This window comes from Hypanus sabinus, chromosome 17 (assembly GCF_030144855.1).
Source record: "Hypanus sabinus isolate sHypSab1 chromosome 17, sHypSab1.hap1, whole genome shotgun sequence".
Taxonomy (NCBI): Eukaryota; Metazoa; Chordata; class Chondrichthyes; order Myliobatiformes; family Dasyatidae; genus Hypanus; species Hypanus sabinus.
Window position 1 is genome coordinate 14,161,119 of NC_082722.1, and position 12,683 is coordinate 14,173,801.

Sequence of the window (12,683 nt, forward strand, 5' to 3'; positions counted from 1 at the left end):
GGCCACTTGATCGTGGGAGCTGTTTCTGAACAAAGACAAGACATTGACAATGAGATTGAACACCCCCTTCAATGCACCAGTGCATCCTTTGGTCAATGAGAAAATGAGCATCATGAAAATTAAAACACCAGACTCATGGTCCATTGGGCACCAATGATTTCTCTCCTCCCTTGCGCTACTGAGACGTGCACTATTAACAGCAGGCACTTTAAAGCACTGGAAAAATGCTTTATATACTGTTTCTGCAAAATCCCCCAAATTCATTATAAGAATAATGTCAGCATCCTCTCTAGGAGAACGTGCCCTTGTTAATTGCTCCTTTTTTTCCCACAGCAGAGCCAAATAAAAGGGAAAAAAGTAAAACATAAAGAACCAAATATTCAAAAAACTGAAATGTCACCAGTTCAAAAGTATTCATCCTCCTTTGCTCAGTACCTAGTTGAACCACCACTTGCAGCTACTACAGTCAGTAGTTTCTACAAGTTTTGCACAACGTTATGGACCAATGATTGCCTATTCCTCCTTAATAAATTGCCGAAACTGTGCCAGGTTACTGGGGAGGGGCATGAACAGCAATTTTGAGATGTTTGATTGGGTTAAGGTCAGGACTCTGACTAGGCCACTGAAGGACATCAATTTTCTTTATTTGAAGCTCTCCATGGTTTCTCTTCATAGTAGGGATGGTGTTACCTGGCTAATGCACAGTATCAGATTTGTGCCAAACATATCACTTAATGTTGAAGCCAAGAAGTTTCACTTTAGTTTCATCTGACCACATAACCTTCTTCCACATCTTTACAGCATCTTCTGACAATTTGCCTGCGGATTCATATTTTTTATGATGGACTGCACTGAGCTCCAAGGTATGTTCAGTGTCTTTGAGAGGCTCTTGTACCCTTCCCCAGATTTGTGCTTCTCTATTACCATTTCCCTGACTTGTCTTAAATGCACTTTTATCTTCATTTTGGTTTGGTCTGTTGAAAATCTACCATACTGTCAGAGCTCACAGAGAGAGGGCGTATTCGATTCATATGAATTCACTGAAAGCAAGTGACCCCCAATTTTCCACATTAACAAGCTGGATGACTTGTTAAGGTTATTACAGTATTGCAAGTTAGCATAGTAATTGTAAAGAGAATGAATACTTCTTCAGCCTTCCAATTGTGGTTTATAACTTCGAGTAAATTTTGACAGGTTTTGGAATTTTTCTTTTGATTTGACAATGCACAATGTAGATTAGTCCAAATAATCTTACTTCAATAAATTTTAAATTCAGAAAATATGACAGCAAATGTGAAAATAGCTGTGGGGGCTAAATACTTTTTCAATGCACTGTAACTACCACTGGCGAAAGTTGGTTGCTTTCTTTACATACATTAAACTAAATAACTGACTGTGAACTGCTTTTGAATATCTGAAAGATGGATAGACAAAAGTTCTTTATCAGTACACAAGGGACCATCACAAAAACAAAAATAAAAGCAAAATTCTGTTAAACTCTAGAAATGCCAGCTTCCAGAAATAATTTAATCTCCAATCCTTGCTGCTGGAGTGATAAAACTTCTAACTGTTTACATGAGTACATTCAGCCTTCAGCCCTTCTTGGCTGTGCTGAACCATTTCTCCACATAGTCCCACTGACCTGCATCTGGACCATATCCCTCTATACCCCTCTCATCCATGTACCTGTCCAAGGTTTTCTTAAATGTTTTTTCCTCCCAAATCTTAAATGTGCATTATTATAACCTTGTGCTACAAATCTAATTTTGTAACAGGTAAATGAAATAATAAAATTAAATCTAGGAGTGATGTCTGATCTCAGGTCAGCCTAGATTAGAGTATGTTGTAACAGTAGTGACAGCATCTCACAAATAAGTCAGGAAATAATTAGCCTAAGCCACTAAATGCTATCCTGGGGTTAAAGGGTGGTCAAATGGGGCAAAATTGAAGAGAGCATTGTAAAAGTACCCAATGTTTAAACAGCCTTCCCAAATTATATTTTTTTCTGAAAACTACTGGAAGACTATCAGTGATTATTAAAATGTCCTTGTGTGCACCATTGAATCAGCACAGAAGTGAGAAGGCTATTCAGTCCATTGTCTACACTGGCCCTTTCAAGAACAAATCTGGTTCATTTAACTTCCTGGCCCTCCTCTCCTCCAATCGTTAAACGTGTTGCCTGTAAAAACGTACTACTGCCAGCCTGCAGGGAAGAGCATAATAAATCTTACTTAACATGTCTAGTGTGAGAGAACTTTTTCTTCCTAACAGCTCTTGTTCATTTACAGGTAATTCTGATTTTTAGTCCTTTTGATATTGACACCAGTAACAGATTTCCTTTATTTACTCTTCATGATTTTAAGGGGATATGAAATTTCCTTCTATTCTTTCGTGCTGGAAGGAGAACACGTCTCGAGTCCAACCCCAATTCATGGAACTATTCCAGTAAATCTCTTACACAACCTCACCAAAGACTTCATATCCTTCTTCAACTGTGTTGTGCAGAATTGGATATAATACTTCAACAACAGGAAAGCGAAGGAAACATTCAGTGATGCCAAAAGACAAAACAAGAAGTCACAATCCATCACGTGAAGCTCTGCTTTTGTGAACCTGGAAGCTCAATCAAATTTGGTAGGGATGCATCGGACTGTTGAAATCTGTCCTGTAAGTCTCTTGCAAAAGATATTTCTTGCAAAAATACCTTTGTCCTAAATCAGTCTGCCTCCTGATTAAAAGCCTTTGCAGTGTGTGGCAAGGCATTTTGTGCCCAAACAATCCTCGTAACTCACTGTAGTGTTGCATCTCTAAATTTTTTATCAAAATCAATTGTCTGCTCATTAATATTTTACTGTTTGTGGGAGTTATGTGTATCTAAATCAGCTGCTGCTTTTACTGGAATACATGTTGCCTACACTTTTAAACGAGTCCATTAACTCCAAAATGTTTTCCTGAAGACTTGCAAGATTTCAAATAAACACAGGCAATTTCCTTATATAGAAAAGCCATGTTACTTTTTAAATTATTTTATTATTATTATTATTATTATTATTATTATTATTATTATTTGTTTGTACCCATTGCGCCATCCAAATAAAAAGATCTTATTAGCACCTGTAAACTGGGACAAGTTATATTAACACTGAAGGCAGAAATTAACTTATGAGGCTGCATTAAATAGAGTTGAAATTCAAAATAATGCTTGTTTTCAATAAGGAAAGCCACTGTTCTTACCAATTAAGACCAATGGCCATTTGCATCAGAATTATTTTTAGATTGTCGCACTGAATGTTCAGCTTATTGTTTTGCCTCATAATTTGAGGTGACAATGTATCAGTATTAATTTATTACGTACTACAGTGAGATCTCCTGATGGATAATGATCTGCCAAGCATCTCCATGTAAAGATTCCAATATGTCCCAAGAAAATGCTGGCACAGCAAGGCTTCCAAATGAGCAAACATACAAACATACACACCCACAGTCTAATGATATTATTTAATGATATTAACGAGTAACACTACAAAGATGCAGGAAGGGGAAAAAAACATCTCTTCCAGGAACATGTTCAGGAACTTCTCTGACCATTTTCAAATGCTAAATGTCAAGCTGGAAATAAAAACATTCTCCTGCTTATCAAGGAGTCTTTGGATCTATGCATATGGCTAATGGCCATGTAATGGTACAGATTGAGTTATGTTTGTTAAAAACTCAGCTTTTATTTGAGCATGGTGAAGCAGCTATTTTTGGAGTGTAAAAATAGGACAAATCAGATAACTAAGACGGGGATGAATATCATAGACATATTTTTGACTCAAAAGCTTCTAAAATCAACTTTAAAAACTAATTAATCAGTCTGGTCAACTCCTCCAAGAATATCTGTAAGTATGGGTGCACTGACAATTACTGTAGTTATCACAGGTGTGATATTTTCATTGGCTTTTGCCATTTGGTGAGATGCTAGCAAAACCAACCTTGAAAAAATATGGAAACATACATAATAAAGTATATTTAGGCTTATGAAAAACCACATAATGTGCGACACTTGTGGGCTGCTCCCAGCATATCGTCAGGTGTGTTGGTTGTTAACACAAATGACACATTTCACTGAATGTTTCAATGATAAGTGATAAATGAATCTGAATCTGACAGAGTTCCTGAGGCATTCCATACATTTAGAAACATGGAAGCAAAGGAACAATAACCGCTCACAGTAGTGACCCTATCCTGACATTCAATGAAATCATGGTTAACTTACATTTCTCTTAATATCTTTGACTCACAAAAATTTGACAAACTGTAAACGTAATAAACATGAGTAACTGTCCAAGGAAGGGACAGTTTTGACAAACTGTTCTTGGACTTCCAGCCAGGTACTGGCCAGAGAAGAGTTTATTCATCATTTATGCCAGGAAAGCACTAGATCCCTTTCTAACAAAAAATTACCAAATATCAAATTTAAAGTTAAAAAATATTACAGAAGTAAGTGGTTGCCAGTTACAAATTTCAAATGTCCTAAGAGTCCTAACTTTATTTCTCAAAAACTTCACAGACCCAATTAACAGAAATAGTTTCTCTTTAAGAGTACAATTTAAAGACATGCTCTTTTAAAATCCATGGGATACAAGAACAAAATGTGGTTGATGCTGGAGATTTAAAATAACAGCAGGCATTACTTTTTAGGTCATTCAAAATCTGTGGAAGAGAAACATTTAAAAGTTCAGGTCCCATGGGTAATGACCATCAAGTATTTCCAAATTTTTGGTCTATACAGTCTCCCCTCACAAGCTTATCCCCAGAGTCAAGTGTCACTGAAAAATCTATTCATCCTCCAAGACTAATACAATATATCCTTAAGCTGTGGTGTTCTAAACTACTCTATTAGAAGTGTTGCCTAATCAATTTTTTTCACATAAAAGTTAATCCTTCAATATTCCAGTTTTGAACATATCAAGTTGAGAATTCCATTTGCTGTTTCATTGTCTATACATTAATAACTTTTTATTGATCTATGTATATGGACTTATAAGCACCTCTGGATCTCCACTGCTTCTGATTTTTTCTAATTTAAAATGTACTATCCTGTTTCAATCATGAGCTCAGCATTGCTACATTTAATTCTGTTTGCAACAATTTTACCTCTGCACTTAAATTATTTTCTCTTTGTACTTTAATGCTCCGTTCTACACTGCTTATAATGCTATTTTTTTAGAGATTAACTTTATTTGTCATTTTGTGTCAAATCAACTCAGCAAGGATTGTGCTGGGCAAGTGTCACTGTATTTTGAGCAGCAATATAGCGTGCTAACAACTCACCACCTCTAATCGTACATCATTAGAATGTGGTAGGTAACCAGAGCATTTGGAGGAAACCCACATGGCCATAGGGAGAACGTGCAAACTCCTCACAGATAGTGGTGGTAGCCGAACCTGATCTTGCAGCTGCTGCTATGAAGTGTGCCCTAACTGCCATGCTACCATTTATTGCATGGCTTTCCACTGTATCATCAAAATAGTTGTAATGTACATTGAAAAATATGCAGTGCCATCACAGTCCCAAAACATACTGCAGCAATTTACTGAAGGTTACTCTAACCTTCTACTGCCCAGACAGTAAAGGGCAACTGGCATATGGCACCTCCATGTCACATACCACTCTAACTTAAATCTATTGCATCACCAACAGATCAAAATCCATTCCCCGCTCAACAACATTCTGGAATTACCTTTGCCAAAATGACTCAGCACCACCTTCTCATGGGCAATAATGATGTGGCCAATAAGCATTGGCTTCACTAATCACGTCCTCATCTACAAAGTAAACTTGAATTAAATTCACACATCGACATAAGCTACCACTAGTCACATCCCATTAATTTGAGTTCCTGCTCATCCAATTTACATGCACAATCAATAATTTCACTTTAACTACAGCTTTATCTGAAGCAATTAATTATTTGCTCTAGGTTCCAGCATCTGTAGTCTCTTGTTTGCCCACCAGTACCATCTGAGAGTTACTGTTTACTGTGGGGCACAAGGCGTGAGAATTCAGACAACTGTCCCTGAAGACTTCTTAACACAACTCAAAAATGCAGCAGCCCTAATCAGACTCAAAATTATTGTCAAAAAATCAACTAACCACATAAACATATATTGCTGATCTCTTTAAACAGTATTCGTAAGGAATCGTTTCTAGTAATTAACTGCATGAGTGGTTAAGTGCAAGGTAAGCTTCAAAAATGGTAGCAAGCTGATTAAAGTCACGATTTGGGCACTTTGCATGGGACATTTCGGTTGAAGGGACTGCTTTCGTGCTGTATATCTCTACAGCTTAAAGGAATGTGTCATATGTCCAAACTTCTTCTAGATGAAAATTTATCCAATGACATTCTGGTGTCTAATATATTCTCAAAACTGCTTGAGTAACCCTCAAAACTGCTTCGGTACCTTGAGTCCAAGCACCCTGCATTTAAAGACAAACCCACTGAGTTTTTTTGAACAGAAAAAACTTGAGCAAGTGGGACAGAAGCAAGTGCTGAGAGCCACCACCTCCACAAATGCTGCCACTCTGAGAGCGTCATACCTAGTGGCTAGCCATATTGCTAAGGTGAAGAAGCCTTTCACTGTTGGTGAAGAATTGATTCTGCCTGCTGCCAAGGACATTTACCATGAACTGTGGGAGAAGCTGCAGCTAACAAGATGGCACAGGTTTCTCTTTCAGCTACCACAGTGTCAAGAAGAGTCAATGACATAGTGGAGGACATCGAAGCACAGCTGTTGGAACCGCTTAAGGAGACACCATGGTATGCCATCCAGGTCGACAAGTCTACCAATGTCGACAACAAGGCAATACTGCTGGTTTATGTGCGATACATATTTCAAGACGATGTGCACAAGAATATTTTGTGTGCACTGCTGCTGCCAACTAACACAACTGGGGCAGAACTATTCAAGTCTTTGAATGACTACATGTCAGAAAAAATGGACTGGTCATTCATTCTGTGTTGGAATATGCACAGACAGGACTTCAGCTATGACTGGACGGCTGCCTGGTTTCACTACCCGAGTCAAAGAGGTTGCTCCTGAATGCCAGTCTACACACTGTGTCATACACAGGGAAATGCTGGCTCGCCAAAAAATGTCACCTGATCTTAACAGTGTATTGAGTGGCGTTGATGAAGTTATCAATCACATCAAAGCAAAAGCCCTTAACTCACGTCTGTTTGAGCAGCTTTACGAGGAAATGGATGCAGAGCACAAACGCTTTCTCTTACACACTGAAGTCAGGTGGCTATTGAGGGGGAGAGCCCTGGCCAGTGTCTTTGAGTTAAGAGAGCCACTACAGAGATTTCTTTCAGGAAATGTCACTACTGGGAGCACACTTCAGTGACGAAGAGTGGATAGCGGGACTCGCTTATCTGTGTGACATCTTCAACCTGCTCAAAGAACTCAATTTGTCACTTCAAGGGAGAATGACAACTGTCTTCAAGTTGGCAGATAAAGTGTCTGCTTTCAAAGCCAAACTGGAACTATGGGGACGGTGAGTGGACAGAGGCATAGTTGACATGTCCCCAACATTAGCAGGGATTTTGGGAGAGACCGAGGCTGCACTGTCCTTCTCACAGCTGGTGCTCGATCACCTATTTTCGCTGTCGACAGAATTCGAGTGTTACTTTCCAACCGCAAATGACCCAAGCCGTGCAAAGGAATGGGTCCGTGACCCATTTGTGAATGTCCCCGGTGAATCATCCACGTCAGCACGGGAAGAAGATCAACTCCTCGAGCTTGCAAATGACGGTGGGCTGAAAAGTATGTTTGACATTACATCTCTGCTGGCATTGTGGATCAAAGTCAAGGCTGAATATCCTGAGATAGCCACGAAAGCACTGAAAACGTTGCTTCCATTTCCACCGTCATATCTCTGCGAAGCGGGGTTTTCTGCAATGAATGCAATGCAAACTAAATTGTGGAATAGACTGTACACAAGGAACCCCCTTCGAGTATCACTGTCTCCCATCACCTGTCGATGGGACCGTCTTGTTACAGGGAAACAAACCAAGGGCTCTCACTGGGATAGTGGTGTGTTGCAATGATTTTATATGTTCATACGAGGAAAATATGTGGTGTGTGTTTAATATCCAAACATTACTTAAAACATTATGATGCTATTGACTTATAAGTGAATTATAATTGACTTATCACTATATTCATGCGAGGAAAATATGTGCTGTCTGTTCAATATTAAATTTGTTAGATAAACTCTTCTAGAAACGAAATTGAGTGTATTAGCCACTTATAAATTACTTATAGTTGACTTATCACCTATATTCCGGTCGTGATTAACACCACCCCCCCCCACCCCAATCGGCTGGTCCGCAAGAACATTGTCAATATTAAACCGGTCTGCGGAGCAAAAAACATTGGTGATCCCTGGTTTACTGTACCTGCCAATTTGAGTCCACAGGAGGCAGGAATATGTCACAATTATCCTGTAAATAGAAGAAAAAAATAATTTCATGTGATATTATGATTTTAAAGAAAAATGTCACACTACAGACTATCACATAGTCAGGGATTGGCCTGTCATGCAACCAAAAGCACTTTCCCTTTATTCAAGTTATTCAATTACCAAAAATACACACATCCTGATTGACGAGGTAGCCAGTCAAAACATTAAAGATCTTATTTGACATTTATAAAGTTTTTTTAAAAATATAATTTCATTTTTTGATCCACATTAGAAACATAGAAAACCTACAGCACAATACAGGCCATTCGGCCCACAAAGCTATGTTGAACATGTCCTTATCTTAGAAATTACTGAGGGTTACCCGTAGCCCTCTATTTTTCTAAGCTCCAGGAGTCTCTTGAAAGACCCTATCGTATCTGCTTCCACCACCATTGCCAGCAGCCCATTCTGCACATTCAACACTCTATGCGTAAAAAACTTACCCCTGACATCTCCTCTGTACCTACTTCCAAGCATCTTAAAACTGTGCCCTCTGGTGCTAGCAATTTCAGCCATGGGAAAAAGCCTCTGACTATCCACACGATCAATGCCTCTCATCACCTTATACACCTCTATCAGGTCACCTCTCATCTTCCATCGCTCCAAGGAGAAAAGGCCAAGTTCATTCAACTTATTGTCATAAGGCATGCTTCCCAATCCAGGCAACAACCTTGTAAATCTCCTTTGCATCCTTTCTATGGTTTCCACATCCTTCCTGTAGTGAGGCAACCAGAACTGAGCACAGCACTCCAAGTGGGGTCTGACCTGGGTCCTATATAGCTGCAACATTACCTCTCAGCTCCTAAATTCAATTCCACAATTAATGAAGGCCAAATCACAGTATGCCTTCCCAACCACAGAGTCAACCTGCACAGTAGCTTTGAGTGTCCTTTGAACTCAACCCCCAAGATCCCTCTGATCCTCCACACTGCCAAGAGTCTTACCATTAATACTATATTCTGCCATCATATTTGACCTACCAAAATGAATCACCTCACACTTATCTGGGTTGAACTCCATCTGTCACTTCTCAGCCCAGTTTTGTCAATGTCCCGCTGTAACCTCTGACAGCTCTCCACACTATCCACAACACTTCCAACCTTTGTGTCATCAACAAATTTACAAGCCCATCCCTCCACTTCCTTATCCAGGTCACTTATCAAAACCACGAAGAGTAGAGATCCCAGCACAGATCCCTGAGGCACACCCCTGGTCACCGATCTCTATGCAGAATATGACCCGTCTACAACTACTCTTTGCCTTCTGTGGGCAAGCCAGTTCTGGATCCACAAAGCAATGTCCCCTTGGATCCCATGCCTCCTTACTTTCTCAGTAAGCCTTGCATGAGGTACCTTTATCAAATACCTTGCTGAAATCCATATACACAACATCTACTGCTCTACCTTCATCAATGTTTTTAGCCACATCCTCAAAAAATTCAATCAGGCTCATAAGGCACGACCTACCTTTCTTTGACATATTACGCCCCTCCAAATGTTCATAAATCCTACCTCAGGATCTTTTCCATCAATTTACCAACCACTGAAGTAAGACTCTCTGGTCTATAATTTCCAGGGCTATCTCTACTCCCTTTCTTGAATAATGAAACAACATCCACAACCCTCTAATCCTCTGGAACCTCTCCTGTCCCCATTGCACAGATCATTGCCAGAGGATCAGCAATCTCCTCCCTCACCTCCCACAGTAGCTTGGGGTACATCTCAACCGGTTCCAGTGACTTATTCATCTTGTTGCTTTCCAAAGCCTCCAGCACATCCTCTTTCTTAGAGTCTGTATGCTCAAGCTTTTCAATCCGCTGCAAGTCATCCCTACAATTGCTAAGATCCTTTTCTGTAGTGAATATAGAAGCAAAGTATTCATTAAGTACCTTCGCTATCTCCTCTGGTTCCATACACACTTTTTCCACTGTCACACTTGATTGGTCCTATTCTCCCATGTCTTATCCTCTTGCTCTTCACATACTTGTAGAATGCCTTGGGGTTTTCCTTAATCCTGTCCACCAAGGCCTTCTCATGGCCCCTTCTGGCTCTAATTTCATTCTTAAGCTCTTTCCTGCTAGCTTTATAATCTTCTAAATCTCTATCATTACCTTTTTTTAAAACTATTTGTAAGCTTTTCTTTTCTCTTGACTAGATTTGCCACAGCCTTTGTACACCACAGTTCCTGTACCCTACCATCCTTTCCCTGTCTCATTGGAACATACCTACGCAGAATTCCATGCAAATATCCCCTGAACATTTGCCACATTTCTTTTGTACGTTTCCCTGAGAACGTCTGTTTCCAACTTATGCTTCCAAGATCCTGCCTGATAGCCTCAAATTTCTCTTTACCCCAATTAAACACTTTCCTAACTTGTCTATTTCTATCCCTCTCCAAAGCTATGGTAAAGCAGATAGAATTGTGATCACTATCTCCAAAATGCTCTCCCAATGAGAGATCTAATTATTCATCAAATTCTTTGTTCCTTCTTCAAATTAGATTTTACTGCATTGTGAATGTCTCTATTTAGCAGATATTTTCTGCAAATTAATCTTTTTCCCTCTACCACGAACACCAATGAAGTGAACTGGTCATAAAAGCTCAAGTGAACAATGACTGGCTGATCTGAACGTACAAGTTCCAGATTACCTTACTGGCTCCTCTGTGCCTTGTCGGGACTAGTTTCATGTCATTTGACACCTGACCAGGTTCACTTCCCAATACCAAATCAAATACAGCCTCTCCTCTTGTAGGCTTACCTACATATTGTGTCAAGAAACCTTCCTGAACACACCTAACAAACTCCACCCCATCTAAACCCTCGCTCGAGGAACATGCCAATTGATATTTGGGAAATTAAAATCTCCCACAACAAGCCTGTTACTATTACACCTTTCCAGAATGTGTCTCCCTATCTGCCCCTGAACATCCATGTTACTATTGGGTGGTCTGTAAAAAAACAGTAGTTATTGACCCCTTCCTGTTCCTAACTTCCACCCACAGAGACTCTGTAGACAATCCCTCCATGTCTTCCTCCTTTTCTGCAGCTGTGACACTATCTTTGATCAACAGTGCCAGGCCCCTATCTCTTTTGCCTCCCTCCCTATCCTTTCTGAAACATCTAAAGCCTGGCATACGAAGTAACCATTCCTGCCCCTGAGCCATCCAAGTCTTTGTAATGGCCACCACTGATCCAAGTACTGATTCATGCTCTAAGCTCATCCACTTTGTTCATAATACTCCTTGCATTAAAATAGACACATCTCAAACCATCGGTAGCGCGTCCCTTCTCTATCACCTGCTTATCCTCCCTCTCGCACTCTCCAAGCTAACCACCTCTTCCTCCATCTCTTCGGTTAGGTTCCCACCTTCCAGCAATTCTAGTTTAAACTCTCCCCAATATCCTTAGCTAACCTCCCTGCCAGAATTTGGTCCCCCTTGGATTCAAGTTCAACCCGTCCTTTTTGTACAGGTCACACCTACCTCCAAAGAGGTCCCAGTGATCCAGAAATCTGAATCCCTGCACCCTGCTCCAATCCCTCAGCCACGCATCTATCCTCCACCTGATTCTATTCCTATGCTCACTGTCACATGGTACAGGCAGTAATCCCAAGATTACTACCTTTGTGGTCCCGCTTCTCAACTTCCTTCTGAACTCCCTGTAATCTGTTTTCAGGATCTCTTCTCTTTTCCTACCTATGTCGTTGGTACCAACACGTACCATGATCTCTGGCTGTTCTGATTTCATGATATCGTGGACGCAGTCAGAAACATTCCAGACCCTGATACCTGGGAGGCAAACTACCATCCACGTTTCTTTCCTGTGTGCACAGAATTGCCTGTCTGACCCTCTAACTATAGAGTCCCCTATCAGTGCTGCTATCCTCTTCCTTTCCCTGACTTTCCGAGTCTGCTTCTTAACTCCAACTGCATACATTACAACTCTGTAACCTCCCCAGGCCTCATGAATGCATTGGAGCAAAATTAAAAGAGGAAGATGCTGGAAATCTACAGCAAAAACAGAAGGGACTGGAAGCATTCAGCAGGTCAAACAGACTCAGCGAAGAAAGGGACACAGTTGCCACTTCAGCATAAGGACACTTCATCAGAACTGAAAAAGTAAGAAAGCTGGTTGTAATGAAAGGACGGTGGAGAACAGACAGAACATCTGTAA

The 12,683-nt window shown here is 40.2% G+C and overlaps 1 protein-coding gene across 6 annotated transcripts in view; it reads right to left on the bottom strand.

Moving 5' to 3' along the window:
• ndrg4 (NDRG family member 4) overlaps positions 1-12,683 on the bottom strand; it is a 224,321-nt gene that overhangs the window by 150,657 nt on the left and 60,981 nt on the right. For all 6 annotated transcript variants that reach the window (XM_059992564.1, XM_059992563.1, XM_059992560.1 and 3 more), the window contains exon 3: positions 8,445-8,489. In XM_059992564.1, the coding sequence (XP_059848547.1) occupies positions 8,445-8,489 (45 nt within the window). The remainder of the gene's footprint in view (positions 1-8,444; positions 8,490-12,683) is intronic.